The sequence below is a fragment of the Gorilla gorilla genome, chromosome 13 (assembly GCF_029281585.2).
Source record: "Gorilla gorilla gorilla isolate KB3781 chromosome 13, NHGRI_mGorGor1-v2.1_pri, whole genome shotgun sequence".
NCBI classification, from domain to species: Eukaryota; Metazoa; Chordata; class Mammalia; order Primates; family Hominidae; genus Gorilla; species Gorilla gorilla.
Window position 1 is genome coordinate 69273647 of NC_073237.2, and position 20485 is coordinate 69294131.

General features: G+C 37.9%; 1 protein-coding gene across 2 annotated transcripts in view; it reads right to left on the bottom strand.

Annotated features, from left to right (window-relative positions):
* Positions 1-20096, bottom strand: part of ALDH1A1 (aldehyde dehydrogenase 1 family member A1) — a 179779-nt gene extending 159683 nt beyond the window's left edge. The window contains exon 1 of one of the 2 annotated variants that reach the window (XM_055351489.2): positions 19957-20096. In XM_055351489.2, the coding sequence (XP_055207464.1) occupies positions 19957-20076 (120 nt within the window). In that variant the 5' untranslated portion in view covers positions 20077-20096. The remainder of the gene's footprint in view (positions 1-19956) is intronic. The other variant, XM_004048130.5, reaches the window with a different exon arrangement.
* Between the last annotated feature and the right edge of the window lie 389 nt (positions 20097-20485).

Here is a 20485-nt window from a genome sequence, read left to right on the forward strand (position 1 = left end):
CCTGCCCCAATACCTGGTTCCATTCATTATTTTAAGGCTGATCTCTACCACCTGGCAAGCTCCCCAAATGCAGGGGCCAAGTCTGTTTTGCTTCCTATTGTATCCCCAGTGTCTAGCACTATTTGAAGTATGTAATACACATTTAATTGGATTGAACTGGCTACAAGGAGGCCAAACATTCAATCCATTCACATTGGTTTGAATGTTTGGTGAATGATGGAATTAATTAATGATTGAATGGATCTAGTGAGAGAACAGGAAAAGCTTTAGCAAAAAGGAAGTGTCTAAGAATATCTGGTAAAGATAGTATTTCTGATATCTCTGCTGACATTTTAATTTCTACTGTGTTGCTTACAACTCCTCGGCTTAAAAATCTGTTCAGTCTTCTCACACTTTTTTAATCTACAAGGTCCAAGGTCCAAGTCTCATCAAAGAAGCTCTTAATTTTTTAAAAATGTTTTTTGTTATTATTATTTTAGAGATGGGATCTTGCTTTGTCACCTAGGCTGGAGTGCTGTGGCACAATTATAGCTCACTGCAGCCTCACAGTCTTGGACTCAAGTGATCCTACTCCCTCAGCCTCCCAAGGAGCTGAGACTACCGGTGTGTGCCACTACACCCAGCTATTTTTATTTTTAGTAGAGGCAGTGTCTCGCTATGTTGCCCAAGCTGATCTCAAGTTCCTGGCCTCAAGTGATGCCCTCACCTCAGCCTCCTGGGGATTACAAGTGCACGCTACTGCTCCAGGCTCTCTCTCTCTTCCTTTCATTTTTATGGCACATTTTAATGGAAATTAGCCCTCATGTGTCTTTCCAGAACCACAATCAAAGTATGTCCTTGGTATTTAGGAAGCTTTCCAAAGCCAACATCTCAAGTGCATTCCAAAATGTCACTGAACTTTTTCCTCTCTTCCCATTGCATCTTGCCAACACAAATGCATGGGTAGCTGACAGTGTCATCGGCTCCACCAGAAACATTGTTGTCTGATGGCATCTGCCATGTCTTCTGTCCATTCTGATGAAGAGAAGGATCCCTGTTCTCTCCCTGGACTGTTTGTATCTAAGCATGGGTATTGGGATTTACCCATTTTTCAAGACTGTAACTGAGATTTAGCTGTGATTTTGAAGAAAATTTACTTGAAGGTTTGGGGCTATTGGAAAGGATGACTCCAGAAAAATTAAAAAGTTCTATAGCCTACTGCTTAAGCACAGACTCTTCCCAGACTGCATCCTAGAACAGTTCCTTGCATTCTTTTCTCCCTGTGGATAGGTCCCCCCCCCACCCACTCCCTACCCTGGCCAATCCAATCCCCATTAGAGCTGTTCACTCCAACTTATGAACACCTTGAGGCTGGTAAAATAAAGAAGCAAAGGAGCCTTCTCTCAGCCCCAGAGAACTGTCTCTTCTGGCCCGCCCTTGTCCTGGGCAGAACTCTGAATCTTCACTTCCTAACCTAGGATTATCTAGGACTCACAGAGGGAGAGTCTGATCCTATAATCTCAACAGACATTCATATTATTAGTTTCCAAAATGTGAGACATTCATTTTTATTTATCATCATCTTGTTGTGCCAAAATTAGATAAGCAAGCATTCATCTTGATTTGTTCTGGTTCTCTCAAGCTATTGCTATTTCCTTTCACTGCCAGAGATCGAGTCCCTAACAGCATACTCTGTGTGTCAGGCAATATAGTAGATATTTCTGAATTATTAATTTTGACACAAACCATGAAACAGGCATTAGTACTAATCTTTTTTTTTTGAGATAGAGTCTCATTCTGTCATCTAGGCTGGAGTACAGCGGCACCATCTCAGCTCATGGCAACCTCTGCCTCCCAGGTTCAAGCGTTTCTCCTGCCTCAGCCTCCTGAGTAGCTGGGACTACAGGCATGTGCCACCACACCTGGGTAATTTTTGTCTTTTTAGTAGAGATGGGGTTTCACCATGTTGGCCAGGCTGGTCTCGAACTGCTGCGCTCAAGTGATCCACTCGCCTCAGGCTCCCAAGACGCTGGGATGACAGGCATGAGCCACCACGCCCAGCCTAGTATTAACTTTTTGCAGGAAAAGAGGCTCAGAAAGATGAATATGCCCAAGATACTCTTCAGGTAAGGCTTACTGCAGAGTTAAAATCTACATCAAACTCAACTCAAAACTTATGTAGTTTCCATAATGGCAATGGTTTCAACAGTATATGCCTTAATTTAAAAGAAATTCTGGCAGCATCTCAAAATACAAAGTTGTGTTTGTAGTACGTTCCAAAGTTATTCCATTCAGAAAATCAATTTCAGGTAGGTTAAAGACCTCCATAAGAAAAGTCAAACCTTAGATGCTTAGAAGAATAAAGAAAAATTTCTTAAACAAGATACTGAAAATGCAATCCATAAGAAAACAATTCATTTTCTACATTGAAATGGTAAATTTCCACTCAAAAAAGGCATAATAGACAAAAGCCAAAGAAGCCATAGAGTGAAAAACGGTATTTGGAACACATAGAGTAGACAGAGGAGTAGTATCCAGAATTAAGAAGAGTTTATTCAACTTAATTAGGAAAAAGTCACCGATCTCCATCCCAATAAATGGGAAAGGCTTATAAATAGGTGAAAATATGAAGGGCCAACAAGCATAAAAAGGTACCTACCTCAGTAATAATCAGTGACATACATATTAAAGCAACCTAAAATACTGTTTAGCACATAGTAGGTTGGCGAACAATCTACAATTTACAAATAGGTCAATACAAATAGTGCTAAGTATTTGGAGAAATGAGAACTTACATTCACTCTGATTGGGTATGTAAATATGAAGAAATATTTGAAAACGTTTAATAAACTTGAAGATTACTTGCTTGAGATTTAGCAATTCCATTAGAGAAATCCTCACACATATGCAGAAGAAGGCATGCATTATCCATTCCAGCTTTTTTTAAAAGTGAAAAACTAGAAACAACCCAATGCTCATAAACAAGATGCTAGATATACATAATTATGTTGTAGTCATATAATAGAATTCAGTAGTATAAACAAGTATGCTAGTGTTACATAAATCAACATGAATACATTGCTGAAACATTCAGTAAAAAAGTAAATTGCAGAAGTACATACGGAGCAAGATATTATAATATTTATATATATATATATTTTTTGAGACAGAGTCTTTCTCTTGTCGCTCAGGCTGGAGTGCAGTTGCACAATCTTGGCTCACTGCAACCTCTGCCTTCTGGGTTCAAGCGATTCTCCTCCCTCGGCCTCCTGAGTAGCTGGGATTACAAGTGCCCACCACCACACCCAGCTTTTTTGTACTTTTAGTAGAGATAGGGTTTTGCCATTTTGGCCAGGCTGGTCTCAAACTCCTGATCTCAGGTGATCCGCCCACCTCAGCCTCCCAAAGTGCTGGGATTACAGGCATGAGTCACCGTGCCCGGCCTACATAAATTTTTTAACACACGAAAAATCATGCTGTATTTTGTGTGGACATATTCAAGTGTTTATACTATGGGAATAAATGCTTACATGAGGATGATAAACACAAAATCCAGTATTCTGTGGAGAAAAGATTTAAGATGGAGAAGGTATCACAGAGTTTCAATGATATAATATATAATTTCATAGAACTTGATTATGAGTTGAAGGCTGTTCATCACGTTTTTTATTCTAGTTTTCTCTATGTTTGAAATATTCCAAATTAAAATTTAAAACTGAAGTGTGATACATGCATGCAGATGGTTAATATTTCCTGCTATTTAATGATTGTTGTGGAAGTTTATTTTTTGGAATGAAGGGATAATATATTACAAATAGCAAGTGTAAAATACTGCATGTATACTTTTATTGATTTTGTTAAAAATATAGGAAAAGAGAAAGATGTGGCAATGTGCTGTAAATAGAATGCTGACAAAACTATGAATTTTTCAAAAAAAGTAATACTATAAGTACAGTACTGTATTTACAGCATAAGCCTAATACAGAGCATATTGTGTTTATTTAAGATTATACATTCCCTTCACATCTGTGAACTCATGTAAATGGTAAAGAAATGTTTAAGGGTGGCAAGTATCTGTCATAAAGCTGGTAGAGCTGGTCTAGAGGGAGAGTGAATCCTCAGACTCTCAGACTAGACAACCGAACTGTGAGTTGAAACTGCAGGATATAGAAGTTTTGCATTAATTAAATGAAAACAAAAGCTGGCAACTGAGAATACAGGAAGACAAAAAACTGTAAGTATAAAACCTTAGGTGTCTGAGATTATTCATTGATTCATCAAGAAACTCTGCATACATACAAAACACTTTTATTTCATGTTAATGAGTGTTTTCAGGGCCCTAGTCTAAGCCAGGCACTTTAGGTGCCAAGCATAAAAAAAAATGACTAAAATATTATCCCTAAGTTGCAAAACTCCTTAGAGTAGACATATATAATGATAATACAATTTTATATATATATATATGCATTTATATACACAGATACCTGTACATAATGTGTATATATAGTCATAAAGTTACATACACATATTTTAGTTGTTCTAAGACTGGTCATAAATATTCAAGCTTCCTCCTACCCTCCTTACACATATAAATGGGGTATGCATCTGAAAATTGCTTTGCAATAACCTCTTTTTGTAAAACAGACCCTGACATTGATACAGTAGGGCTGGGCTCCTGCCTGAACCCCACCCTTAAGCCTGGAACCTCGGCCCTAAGTGAAAACAACTGACCCCATTTTTCCACCCAAATGTTGCCTTTTTGGCCTGCCCCACCCCTATCCTGTGCCCATAAAAGACTTCAGCTGGCAGAGCAGCACAAGCAACTGAGCATCAAGGATACAAGCAGCTGAGTGGCGAGCAGAGAAGCAACTGAGCATCAGAGACAACAGATAAACGTGGCTAACTTCAGACAGTGCAGCTTCGGAGATGGGCCCAGCCGGAGATGGCTGGGTTTAAGGGAAAGATCACCTTCCCATTCCCTTTCCAGCCTTCCTTTCCACTGAAAGCCACCCACCGCTCAATAAAGTCTTCTGCATTAATCACCTTTCAGTTTGTGTGACCTGATTCTTCCTGGATGCCGGACAAGAACCTGGGCGCCAAGAAGACAGAGGCTGCCACTGTGACCTTCCACTGAGCTGGTTGACACTTGGCAGTCCCCAGACTGCAGAGCTGAAAGAGCATTGGTTGTAACATGGTTTGACACCGTTGTGGGGCCCACACAGAGCCTGCCCCCTCCAGAGAGGAGTGACTAGCCAGTTCTAGAGTTCATTCACTCTGGTTCCCTCATTCCCTTGCTCACATGCTTCCTCCTGCAAGGAGTGGCCAGTGGCAGCCTGAGTGAAATGAGCCACTTCAGTTCCTGCTGGCGAAGGGGTTCAAGGGAATTATACCATCTCAACATGATGGATGCTTTTTGTTTGATAAGCATATTTGTATAGCTCTACCAATTTACCTCTTTGCACAGAAGGTCACTTTTCTAGAGTCTTCATTCCTTGACTCCTCCATGCCAACTTCACCTAGCTTACACTATGTCCTAGCATTCCATACTTGCAGTCCTCACTGGGCCTCAGTGTGCCTCTTACTGTTCTGCCCAGCATTTTGACTTTCATCTATGTGTTTAGCATTGCTAAAGGCTTTTGCCATCTGAGTCGGTGAAAACAGGGTAGTTTAGAAATCCAGCAAATTAGGAAGAGAGTTTAACACATTTGAAAGGCAGAATGTCACCTATTGTCCTAGCAGTACTTAGCTAAGTGACTTAAATGTAAAGTCATTGAACATGTACTGGATAATTCATGACCATTTAAAATATTTATTGATTGGCAATCTACTTCACTAGGCCTTTGTGGGTCATAGAATAGTATTGCTTGTAAAGACTTTCGAAAGGTAAAATTGCTATGGGCAGTGAAGTGATTTAGAAGATGATATCTCTTGATTTAACAATCGATATGGTTTGAATGTGTGTCTCCTCCAAATCTCATGTTGAAATGTAATCCTCAGTGTTGGAGGTGGAGCCTGGTGGGAGGTGTTTGCGTCACGGGAGCAGATCTCTCATGAATGGCTTGGTGCCATTTACTTGGTGATGATAAGAGCTGGTTGTTGAAAGGAGCTTGCAAGAGAGGGGATTAAGACGGTGGATAGGAGGCAGGACTAGCTTGCACCTCCCTCTCAGATGGACACACCGGTGTGTGGAGACTCATATCATGGACTTTTGCTCCAAAAACTACTGCAGGAACATACCAGCAAAGCTAAGAGAATCCACAGACCTTTTGAAGGAACTGGATCACTGCTGGAGGCTGCGTGAGACACTGAAAAACTGTGAGTCGGCTTGCTTTCTCAACAGGGAGGCGGTGGTCTGGAGCAAGTTCTCAGCCCTGGTAACTGGCTGCCTGGAAATAGACTCAGTGCTGTTGGGGGGCACAGTGGGAGTGAGACTGGCCTTTAGGACTGTGGGCTGTGTTGGAACAGAGTGAGACCTGTGACTACCGGCTTTTTCCGACTTCCTTGGTGACATACATGACTCAGCAGAGGCAGCCATAATTCCCATGGGAATATAACTCCATTGGCCTGGGAATCACACCCCCATTCCCCACAGCAGCCACAGCAAGCCCTGCCCAAGGAAAGGCTGAGCTCAGACACACCTATCTCTTCCCCTACCTGGTAGTCTTTCTCTAGCCACCCTGGTAGCTGAAGACAAAAGTCATAATCTGGAGCTCTATGGCTCTGCCCACTGCCTGAGAAACCTGAATACTTAACCAGGTGTTCCTAGGGCAAGTCTGCATCCTCCTTGTAGGACCACAGCTGATACACTCTTGAAAGCGCCACCTCCTGGCTGGAGGCTAACCAACACAAAACCAGTGCACTAAACAAAAACACGACACAAACTCAGAGTCCACTTCACTCCCCTGCTACCTCCATCAGAGCAGGTACTGGTATCCAGGGCTGCAACACCTGAGGACACATCACATCACAGGACTCTTTGCAGATACTCTCCAGTAACAGCCTGGAGCCCAGTAGCTCAAATGGTTGGCTAGAACCAGAAGAGCAAAAAGAATCACTGTAGTTTGGCTCCTAGGAAGCCACATCCCTTGAGGAAGGGGGAGAACACCACATAGAGGGAGTATACTGTGGGACAAAAGAATCTGAACAGCAGCCCTTGAATCCCAGATCTTCCCTCTGACATATCCTACCCCAGACTATGAGAAGGAACCAGAAAAACAATTCTGGTAATATGACAAAACAAGGTTCTTTAATACACCCCCAAGAGATCATACCAGCTCACCAGCAATGGATCCCAACCAAGATGAAATCTCTGAATTGCCAGAGAAAGAATCAAGGAAGCACCAGAGAAAGGCAAAGTCGAACTTAAAGAAATAAAAAGCATGATACAGGATATGAAAGGAAAAGTCTTCACTGAAATAGTATAAATAAAAACAACCATAACTTCTGGTCAAGGAGACACTTAGAGAAATGCAAAATGCACTGGAAAACCTCAGAAATAGAACCAAACAAGCAGAAGAACCTCAGAGCTCGAACATAAGGCTTTTGAATTAACCCAATCCATCAAAGACAAAGAAAAAAGAATTTTAAAAAATGAACAAAGCCTCCAGGAATTTTGGGACTATGTTAAATGTCCAAACCTAAGAATAATTGGTGTTCCTGAGGAAGATGAGATGTCTAAAAGTCTGGAAAACATATTTAAGGGGATAACCAAGGAAAACTTCCCCAGCCTTGCTAGAGATCTAAACATCCAAATACAAGAAGCTCCAAGAACACCTGGGAAACTAATCACAAAAAGATCATTGCTTAGGCACATAGTCATCAGGCTATCTAAAGTCAAGATAAAGGAAAGAATCTTAAGAGCTGTGAGGCAAAAGTATCAGGTAACCTAAAAAGAAAAATCTATCAGATTAACAGCAGATTTCTCAGCAGAAACCCTAAAAGATAGAAGGGACTGTGGTCCTCTTTTTAGCCTCCTTAAACAAAACAGTTATCAGCTACGAATTTTGTATACAGTGAAACTAAACTTCGTAAATGAAGGAAAGATACAGTCTTTTTCTAGAAAAACAAATACTGAGAAAATGTGCCACTACAAGAACTGTTAAAAGGAGCTCTAAATCTTGAAACAAATCCTCAAAATACATCAAAATAGAACCTCCTCAAGGCATAAATCTCATAGTACCTATATAACAATGATGCAGTGAAAAAAACCAAGGTATTCAGGCAGCAAATAATATGATGAATAGAATAGTACTTCACATCTCAATACCAACTCTGAATGTAAATGGTCTAACTGCTCCACTTAAAAGATACAGAACCATAGAATGGATAAGAATTCACCAATTAAGTTTCTGCTGTCTTCAGAAGACTCACCTAACACATAAAGGACTCACATAAACTTAAGGTAAAGGGGTGGAAAGAGATATTCCATGCAAATGGACAGCAAAAGTGAGCAGGAGTAGATATTCTTAGACAAAACAAACTTTAAAGCAACAGCAGTTAAAAAGACAGAGAGGGACATTATATAATGCTAAAAGGACTAGTCCAACAGAAAAATATCACAATTCTAAATATATACGCCTTTAATACAGGAGCTCCCAAATTTATACAACAATTACTACTAGACCTAAGAGATTAAATAGATGGCAACACAATAATAGTGCGGGACTTCAATACTCCACTGACAGCACTAGACAGGTCATTAAGATAGAAAGTCAACAAAGAAACAATGGAATTAAACTACATCCTAGAACAAACGGACTTAACAGATACTTATAGAACATTCTACCCAACAACTGCAGAATATACATTCTATTCATCAGCACATGGAACATTCTGTAAGATAGACCATATGATAGGCCACAAAACCAGTCTCAGTAAATTTAAGAAGATCAAAATTATATCAAGTATTCTCTTAGACCACAGTAAAATAAAATTGGAAATCAATTCCAAAAGGAATCCTCAATGCCATACAAGTATATGGAAATTAAATAACCTGATTCTAAATGACCATTGGGTCAACAACAAAATCAAGACGGAAATTAAAAAATTGTTTGAACTGAATGATGGTAGTGACACCACCTATCAAAACCTCCGTGATACAGCAAAAGCGGTGTTAACAGGAAAGTTCATAGCATTAAATGCCTTCATCAGAAAGTCTGAAAAAGCACAAATAGACAATCTAAGGTCACACCTCACAGAACTGGAGAAAGAAGAACAATCCAAACCCAAACCCAGAAGAAGAAAAGAAACAACAAAGATCAGAGCAGGACTAAATTAAATTGAAACAACAACAAAATAAAATGCAAAAGACAAACAAAACAAAAAGCTGGTTCTTTGAAAAGATAAATAAAATTGATTTACCATTAGCAAGATTAACCAAGAAAAGAAGAGAGATGATCCAAATAAGCTCAATTAGAAAGGAAATGGGAGATATTACAACTAATACCACAGAAATACAAAAGATTATTCAAGACTACTATGAACACCTTTATGCACATAAACTAGAAAACTTAGAGGAGATGAATAAGTTCCTGGAAATATACAACCCTCCTAGATTAAACCAGGAAGATATAGAATCTCCGAGCAGACCAATAACAAGCATTAAGATTGGAATGGTAATAAAAAAATTGCCAACAAAAAAAGTCCAGGACCAGATGGATTCACAGCTGAATTCTATCAGACACTCAAAGAGGAATTGGTACAAATCCTATTGATACTATTCCAGAAGACAGAGAAAAAGGGAATCCTTCCTAAATCATTCTATGAAACCACTATCATCCTGATACCAAAACCAGGAAATGACATAACAAAATAAGAAAACTACAGGCCAATATCCACGATTATAATAGATGCAAAAATCCTCAACAAAATGCTAACAAACCAAATCCAACAGCATATCAAAAAGATAATCAACCATGATCAAATGGGTTTCATACCAGAGCTGCAGGGAAAATTTAACATAGGTAAATCAATAAATGAGATACACCACAGAAACAGAATTAAAAACAAAAATCACATGATCATCTCAATAGACACAAACAATCATTTGACAAAATCCAGCATCCCTTTATGACTAACACCCTCAGCAAAATTGGCATAGAAGTGACATACCTTGAGGTCATAAAAGTCGTCTATGACAAACCCACAGCCAACATTATACTGAATGGGGAAATGTTGAAAGCATTCCCCCTTAGAACTGGAACAAGACAAGGATGCCCATTGTCACCACTTCTATTCGACATAGTGCTGAGGTCCTAGCCAGAGCAATCAGACAAGAGAAAGAAAAAAACGGGCATCCAAATTGGTAAAGAGAAGTCAAACTGTTGCTGTTTGCTGATTATATGATAATATACCTATAAAGCCCTAAAGACTCATCTGAAAAGCTCCTAGAACTGGTAAATGAATTTAGCAAAGTTTCAGGATACAAAATTAATGTACACAAATCAGTAGTTCTGCTATAGACCAAGAGCAACCAAACTGAGAGTCAAATCAAGAACTCAACCCCTTTCACAATAGCTGCACAAAAAATAAAATACTTAGGAATATACCCAACCAAGGATGTGAAAGACATCTACAAGGAAAACTATGAAACACTACTGAAAGAAATCATAGACGACACAAACAAATGGAAACACATCTCATGCTCATGGATGGGTAGAATCGATATTGCAAAAATGACCATACTGCCAAAAGCAATCTACAAATTCAATACAATCCCTATCAAAATATCAATATCATTCCTCACAGAACTAGAAAAAAGCATCGTAAAATTCATATGGAACCAAAAAAGAGCCCTCATAGCCAAAGCAAGACTAAGCAAAAAAAACAAATCTGGAGACATCACATTACCCGACTTCAAACTACACTATAAGGCCATAGGCACCAAATAGCATAGTACTGGTGTAAAAATAGGCACACAGACCAATATAATAGAATAGAGAACCCAGAAATAAACCCAAATACTTATATTCAACAGGACTTCGACAAAGCAAACAAAAACATAAAGTGGGAAATGGACACCCTATTCAACAAATGCTGCTGGGATAATTGGCAAGCCACATGTAGAAGAATGAAACTGGATCCTCATTTCTCACTCTATTCAAAAATCAAGATGGATCAAAGACTAACATCTAAGACCTGAAGCCATAATGATTCTAGAAGATGAGGTTGGAAAAAAAACCTTCTGGACATTGGCTTAGGCAGAGACTTCATGACCAAGAACCCAAAAGCAAATGCAACTAAAAGAAAAATAAATAGATGGGACTTAATTAAACTAAAAAGCTCTGTACAGCAAAAGAAATAATCAGCAGATTTAACAGACAACCCACAGAGTGGGAGAAAATCTTCACAATCTATACACCTGACAAAGGACTAATATCCAGAATCTACAAAGAACTCAAACCAATCAGCAAGAAAAAACAAACAATCCCATCAAAAAGTGGGCTAAAAAACATGAACAGACAATTCTCAGAAGAAGATATGGAAAAATGTTCAACATCACTAATTATCAGGGAAATGCAAATCAAAACCACAATGTAATACCACTTCACTCCTGCAAGAATGGCCATAATTAAAAAACCAAAAAATGATAGCTGTTAGTGGGGATGCAGTGAAAAGGGAACACTTTTATACTGTTGGTGGGAATGTAAACTAGTACAACCATCATGGAAAATGGTGTGGAGGTTCCTTAAAGAAGTAAAAGTAGATCTACCATTTGATCCAGCAGTCCCACTACTGAGTATCTACCCAGAGGGAAGGAAGTAATTATATGAAAAATATATTGCACACACATGTTTATAGCAGCACAATTTGCAATTGCAAAAACATGGAACTAGCCCAAATGCCAATCAATCAACGAGCGGATAAAGAAAATGTGATACACAGACAGACACCACACACAAACACACACCCACACACACACACACACACACACACACACCATGGAATACTACTCAGCCATAGAAAGGAATGAAATAATGACATTTGCAGCCACCTGGATGGAATTGGAAGCTTATTCTAAATGAAATAAATCAGGAATGGAAAATCAAACATCATATGTTCCCACTCATCTGTGGGAGCTAAGCTATGAGGAAGCAAAGGCATAAGAATGATACATTGGACTTTGGGGACTCAGGGGGAAAAGTTGGGGGTGGCAAGGGATAACAGACTACATGTTGGGTACAGTGTAGGCTGCTCAGGTGATGAGTGCACCAAAATCTCAGAAATAACCACTAAAGAACTTATTCATGTAACCAAACACCACCTGTTCCCCCAAAACCTGTTGAGATAGAAAATAAATACATCAAAAATAAATAAATAAAAATACACATTAAAAAATAAAAAAAAAACAGGAGCTTGCCACCTCCTCCTTGCTCTCTCTTGCTCTCTCTCGTCATGTGATGCACCAGCTTCCCTTTCGCCTTCAGCCATGATTGTAAGCTTCCTGAGACCCTCACCAGGAGGAGAGGCAGATGCCATGCTTTCTGTACACCCTGCAGAACTGTGAGCCAATTAAATCTCTTTTATTTACAAATTAAATAAAAGAGTTTTGTAGTCTTAGATATTCCTTTATAGCAATGCAAACAGACTAATACAGCAATATTCTTAGTTTACATAATGGAATCAAGTACATGAAAACTATTATTTGAAGCTGGTATAATATTAGCCTTTGGCTTTGAGATAAGAACCAAAGATGTTGTTTTTCCTAGGCTATTGGACAACATATAAATGAAGTCCATTATCCTATAAATAGAAAGTTGCTGTTTGCATTTTAGTTATAAATTTTTATAAATGATTTCCTCTAAGGAAAATTAACTTGCTCACTTCTCCTACTTATTGCTTCCAGCTCTGTACTACACACACACACACCTGTGTTGGGAATCTTTTTATTAAAATATAACATATATACAGAAAAGCATACAAAACGTAACTGTATAGCTTGATGAATTTTTACAAGCTGAGAACTACCAGCATCCCAGAACCCCCTGTCCTCTGATTCCCCTTACAGTCTCTGGTTTCTGTGCTCCAAAGACAGCCGTTATCCTGACCTCAAATGCCCATAGTTTATCTTGTTTTTTAATTGTATATAAAGGGAAGTAAACAACACATGCTGTTTGTGCCTGACTTCTTTTGTGCCACACTGCATTTGAAGATTCGTCCATGTTGTGTTTGCAAGACCTGTTTCCATGTTGCATAGTTGCACTTCATTTATTCTCATTGTTGTAGAGTGTTCCGTAGGTGAATATAGCAGTTTATGAGTTTGTTCTGCTACTAGTAATCACTTAGTTTCTAGTTTGGTTCTGTTATGAATAGTGCTGCTTGGGCATTCTTGTGCACATTCTTTGGTGAACATTCTTTGGTACACATTTCTGTTGACCATATAAACCTAAGACTGGAACCGCTGAGTCACGAACATTCATTTGTTTAATTTTTGAACTGCCAGCTAGTTTTTCAGCGTTGTACCAATTTACACTCCTACCAGTGCCATAAAACAGCTCTCTGGTTGTTCCACACCTTCTTCAACATGTGATATTTTCTGTCTTTCCCATTTTAGCCACTTTGATGGAAAACATATCCTTATTAAAGACACAGATCATGAAAAACATCCCTGACCTGATACCTTAAGTGAACTCAATTTTGGCAATGTTAGCTAGTTTATTCTTTCTTAATGACATGCATCTGGGACAGATTGAGTGCATTCATCCACTGAAGTCCTTCAAAAGTTAATGATCTCCCATTCTTCCCCACCTCCTACCAAATACAAATGATATTAGCTCACAGTTACCATGGCCCCCTGAGAAAGCTGTTTTACCAGTACTTCTTTTTTATAGTTTCTTTCAGTAGAGATGCTATGGGATTTTCTCCATTAATCAGATCAAACCCTACATTTAAAATACATTTCAGTTACTACAATGTCTACATTTTGTTCATAATTTAAGAGTCATCTAAGGGTAGTGACTTATGTTTATCTTGTGGCATGCCACTTTTATGTTTTCCAGAATCCTATTTTTCATTGCCATGATTGGACTGAAAAACAGGATGTTTTTTTCTATCGACTCACATTTCTAAAATTCCTTCTTGGTCAAAAGTGCAAGTCTGTTGACCCTTTCAACTTTTGTTTGAAAGGGACATTTTTGAGTTCTTATTAATTATTTTTCATTGCCTTTGTGTTTCTTTTGCTCTGTTTTACTCTGTATCTTTTCGAATGAGTACCATTCTGCTTTTTATCTACTTATTTTTAAAATAAAGAATTGGAGTGATTTTTCCTGCTTTTCTAGAAGTATCATTTCATTAGAAAGATATTTCTAGACAATAAAAGCTTAAGTGCTAATTGTAAAATAGTTTTATTGATAAAATTTGTAATTTCTCTTTCTGTTGCTTATACAGTTTGATAATCCTATGAATTCTACAGAAGGAATTCACATGTAATGATCCTTTAATAACTAGTGCCTGAGAAAAATAAACTTATTCTACAATTAATTTAATTTTCAACACTTTAAATATCTTTAAATTTGTTTCTTCATTTTGTTTCTGGTATCTTTTGCCTTGCAGAAATATGTAAGTTTAAAAGAGCCAAATATATCTAGCTTTTCCTTAATGGTTTCTGTGATTTCTCTCATACTTGGGAATATCTTTCCCATCTCAAATTTACACAAATAACCTTCTAAATTTTCTTTCAATATTTTTCTTACAGCAAGGATTCATTTTTCTTCTACATGGATAATCAAACATACAAGCATCGTTTATTAAATTAGACATTCTCACTAAGTTCAATTAAAATCCTGTAACTACTAAATCTTTCTATGGATGCTCAGGCATATTTGACTAATGTATTTACCTATTCCTGTGCTAATATTATACACTTACCTTTGATTACAGTTACTCCATAGTTATTTTAGTATCTGGAAGTCTCCTACTTTGCCTTCTTGTTATTATTCAGTATTCATAAATTTCTTGACTATTTCTAGAGATATATTTTTCCACATACATTCTAGAATCACTTTATATTGTTCAACAGAAAAGCTTATTAAGATTGTAATTTAAGTTGCATAACATTTCTATAATAATATTAGAAGTAGTGACATTTCTATAATAGTAGTATCATTAGGAATATTTTATGTGCTTCATTTGGATTTTATAAATTAACTTTTATATAAATCTTATGCTACTCTTGCTATATTTAAGTCTAAGAATTTTCACGTTTAGTCCCTATTATAGATGAATCTTTCTTTTTTTTCTTTTGCTTCAACCTTGCTATTGACAGAGAAAAAGTTACTGATTTTCTTAAGGTATACAAAGTTAATTCTAAGGCTTTTCAAGAGCTACTGGAAAGAGACGGAGACATCTTTATTCCTGGAACAGAGATTTTGGCAAACATCTTGTCATGAGGAATCTGAGAATCACTCAACATGAAGGAAAGTAGAATCTAAGGAAGGAGATATGGCAGGTTCTGGAGCTATTATTTGAACTCCTAGAATAAGCCATATTTGAAACCATTACCAGTTATCCTTTACATTATTCCCTATGTTCATTTAATTTACGTAGGTTTAGGCCAGGAACAGTGGCTCATGCTTGTAATCCCAGCACTTTGGGAGGCTGAGGTGGGCAGATCACCTGAGGTCAGGAGTTCGAGACCAGCCTGGCAAACATGGTGAAACCCCATCTCTACTAAAAAAGTAAAAAAAAATTAGCTGGGTGTGGCGGTGTGTGCCTATAATCCCAGCTACTCAGGAGGCTGAGGCAGGAGAATCACTTGAACCTGGAAGGCAGAGATTGCAGTGAGCCGAGATCGTACCATTGCACTCCAGCCTGGGCAACAAGAGCAAAACTCCATCTCAAAGAAAAAAAAAAAATTAAGTTGGTTTAAATAGGTCTTATTCTTCATTGTTTACCAAATAAGATGATGTGGAAATTTGAATTTGGCTTCCCCAGATAATTCTTATGCTAGTAATCTTCAGAAAACATACCAGGATCAATACACTATATTACCGTCATGAAGATATAATGAAAAATAATTTAGTGGTATAGAGTTGACTATAGGAGAGTTGCTTCAATGTTATCACAGATGTATAGGATAAAGCTGAAATTGCTTCATTAAAGAGCTGAATTTTAATAGTTACTGATATAATAAAAGTATAGAAGCCTCTAAATACAAAACTATAAAAATGAAATGAAGTAATTATGTGAAAGGAAGATGAAGAACATTTATTCTATTGCTTGTGAAATATAAATATATCAAATTTATATTATATATCAAATTTATATAATGTGGATTTGATATATTTATATTTCTCTTCCAATGCAGAACTTAGAAATTCACTAGGCAATCATTACTTTATTCAAGGCAATTTTATGAATTAAACAAGATGCTAATTATACTATCAATAGCATAACTGTGCTTTTTGACTCAAAGAAAATATAACTTGAACCCACAATGATGTGAAGTTTCTTCTATATAGATCTTTGTTTATCCTGCTGATTTGTTTCCTCATTATTGGCTTCTTAAGAAATCGTTGCTCAACTCTGATTTTGTGTTTCAGCTTTAAAGTCACATTGAGACCAATGAACATCTTTCAAGTATTTGATTATATTTGTGATTATATGTAGGGAACTTCTTTTCTTCCTGTTGAAAAATGATTGGGACTCAAATAACAGTAGTACTGACCATGTATCACTCAGGGTGCCATAACATAAATTCTGCATCATTGGTCAATTCATTTATTCAATCTTTTATTTCACTCCACACCCGTATGGGGTAACTATGATGCAGACATGTTTATATACACAGCAGAAACATCACTGGAAAAAAACAGACAAAAGTTCTTGCTCTCATAGAACTTAGATTCTAAGAAGGAAAGATATCAAATAAACCTTAAACAAATATAAATACACTACAGGTATATAAATTATGTAAAGTGGTGGTAAGTGCTGTGAAGTAATGTGAAGTAGAGTAGGGGGGATAGAGAATGATAGTGGAGAAGGGGAAGGATGCCCTTTCATATGACAGTCAGGAAAATCTCTGATAAGGTGACATTTATTCATGGAGTCGTAGTGAAGGAGAAATCAAAATGGATATCTAAGGGAAACACCTTCCAGGCAAGTAAGGACCATGAGACAAGAATTCTCTAAGTATATTCAAGGAATAGCAAGAAGGTCTAAAGGGCAGGATATGATATTCTTTTTAAAAGTTTGCTGTTTGCATATGAGAATAGATTGTAGAAAGGCAAGTGTGAAAGGCTATTACACACTTGCAAGATGTTTACTGAGAGATGACATTCAGTTTAGTTTGCTGGCATGGATCAGGGTTTAGAAAAGAGAATGAACCTGGAGGGACAATTTGAAGATATTCAGAATGACTCTGCAGATTTTTCTTGAGTAGCTAGAATTATATGAAGATCAGGTGTGTGTGTGTGGGTGTGGGTGTTTGCGTGTGTGTGTGTATGTGTGTGTGTGAGAGAGAGAGTGTGTGTTGAAAAGGGGTAGACTGAAATAAATCAAAGTCCAGTTTCAGATAGCAGAAATTTAAGATGGCAACTTGACAGTAGATGTAAGCCAAAAAACGTATAAGTCAGGTGTATCCAGGAGATGTTGGGACTAAAGATATAATCTTAGGAATTTTAAGCATATAGTTGGTATTTAAATACTTGGAATCAGATGAAGTCACGTACACAAGGAGTACAGATGGAGAAGAGTTTATGAAAATAAAGAGAAATCAGCAAAGGGGACAGCAAATAATTTTTTTTCCAAAAAGAAAGGGAGTCATTAGTTATATCAAAAGATGTCAATAAATGAAGCAAGATGATTATGGAGAAATGACACTGAATTTTTCAGTGAAGAAGTCAATAATGGCCTTGACAAGATCAGTGTATGAAAAAAATTTTGTGTTTCAGTGGGCAACTAAACATAGTCTGACAACTCTTTTAGGGTATCAGATTCTACCCCTGCTCATTGTCTTTGAGCTATTTTGCAAATCTTTGTAAGTGGTAGGTAACTGATAAACAAATTCTGACTTTTCTGACTTGTCTGGTAGTGACATCAATTGACTTTCTGTGTCCAGTTTGATAGTGATCTAAATGAATGTGGAAAAATCAGTTTTGTCTGCATTTCCAATTAATTTCAACATTCTGTGCTCTAGATAAATTAGCGCTGTTTGACTTTTCCTTTGAATCAGTTATAACATCTCCCTGGCTCCCTCATATTATGTGAGTAAAATTATTTAACACATGTTCATTTTCATATCTGAATGAGGGTTATGATTTCACCTTTTTCTGAAAATTATCTTTTTAGCATTAACGTTGGTGTGGTGATGTAGGCAAAAGACTGGCTCAGAGGTACTTGACAGAAAATGGAAAATGGGGTCAAAATGGTTGATTTGATATTCAGAAAAACCTTTTTTGGTAAAGCACATTGAAAAATCTCAACACAATTTAACAATTTTTTAAATTATGGTAGGAAAGTAAAAATAAGGGAATCTAGAAGCTTGATATAAGAAGGCAATCCAGGCCTGGCGTGGTGGCTCATGCCTGCAATCTCAGAACTTTGGGAGGCGGAGGTGGATGGATCACTTGAGGCTAGGAGTTTGAGATCAGCCTGGCCAACATGGCAAAACCCTGTCTCTACTAAAAATACAATTATTAGCCAGGTGTGGTGGTGCACGCCTATAATCTCAGCTACTTGGGAGGCTGAGGCAAAAGAATCACTTGAACCGGGAGGCGGAGGTGGCAGTGAGCAGAGATTGCACCACTGCATTCCAGCCTGGGCGATAGAATGACACTCTTTCACAAAAATAAATAAATAAATAAATAAATAAATAAATAAATAAATAAATAAATAAATAAATAAAAAATAAGAAGGCAATCCAGAGGGGTGAGTGAGTACTGGATCTGCTAATGTGAGGGGTCATGAGCTCTTGGGACAGGAAACAAAGCTTGAGACTAGAGCTCTGGTAGGATCCACAGCATAATGCCGGGAGCGGCAAAAATCTCAAGGGAAAAACCTGACTTTGCTTTAGAATGGAGATGTCTGAAATACTTGTCTGCCCTGAACTTAGCTCTGGATAAGCCAGAATAAAAGAACAATTATCTGCTGAGAATTTCTAACCACAAGGTGGCACACACCTTGTTTGTTGAAGAACTGAGGTACAGCAAGGTGTGGCTAGAACACTGAACCAAAGGAATTGTGGTATGACCTTAGTTAGGTCTTGGCTGTCATCTCCTTGTTACCCTAACATAAAAGGTTGTGAACAATAACTTCTCTATGTCACTGGATAATTCAGCCATGAGGTTGTCTCTTGATTCACATCATAAAAGCCCAAACATTATTCTTTTGTTGCCATGCACACTTGCAGGTACAAGGATGTTAAAATCTACGCACCCCTCCCTAATTCTTATCTTGCAAAAATCTGCCTGTTACATAATAATGATAGTTCCTTGAGTTTTTGTCAAGTATTATGTTTACCCAGAAAAGAACAGTATTTTAAAAAGGTATTCTTATACAATTCTCCCCACTTCTTGCATTTTTTATTTTCTTTGGGACAAAAATGTTATTTGCCTTTGTTGGCATGGACAGTTAGTTACATTTTTAGGGGAAAATCTCAGAATGAGAAACTAAACTTGAACTAAAATAAATATAAGTCTTAGTAAAAAAATCTGAGAAACCAAATGTATTTATTTAAAGTAAGCTTAGGTCTTTTTTTGAGCTCAAATCCCGTGATAATTCAATCTGAATTTATTTTGGTGCTCTCTCACTCACACCCATCTTATGAAAACCGAAGCATTTGGGGGTCTTTTACTCATCCGGTTACCACTGAGATGCCTTGTCTAAACTTACAAGGGCTACTGAAATCTGAGAGCCTTGGGTTTTAGTGCCATCTGGAAGCCCAGCAAACTTTGCAAAGGCTGTGAAACTCAGCCTAAACTCCAGCCCCTCAGGCATACTAGGCAGCCACACCCCTCCCACCTAACCCAAAACTCCGCTCACCTCCTGCAGTGCTGTGAAGGAGAAAGCTGTAGGTTTCCTGGGAGTCTGCAGATCTCTCTTCCCATCCTGGACTTCTGGGGCATGCCTCCCCTCCCACCTTCTCTTTTCCACAAGGCACATGTCTCCCTTTCCCCTATCTGGCATAATTCCCTCAAGGAGTGCCAGGAAGGCAGATCATCTGCTGGATAATTAGCCTTTCTGTCCTACAGCACAAACCTCCTGTGAGGTTAAAAGAATGAAGGAGCTGGCTGCCTTCTTTAAGTGGACATGAATGTAAAAAAGATCCATGAAGCACAAAACACAAATTCTGTCTCGGTTAGCTATGCTGATTCACAGCTTGTAGCCTCTCCTCATAACCTGAAATACCTGATAAAGGAGGGCACGCTCCATCAAAACATACTGTCCAATTTGTGAGTGGTTGAAGGAGTGCCCCAAACCTCCATCGGCGGTCTGGCCTTTATAATCTTACATTCACAGTGTTTTATTCCTGAAATCTAAAGCTGAAGGAGAAAACTTAAATTACAAATGT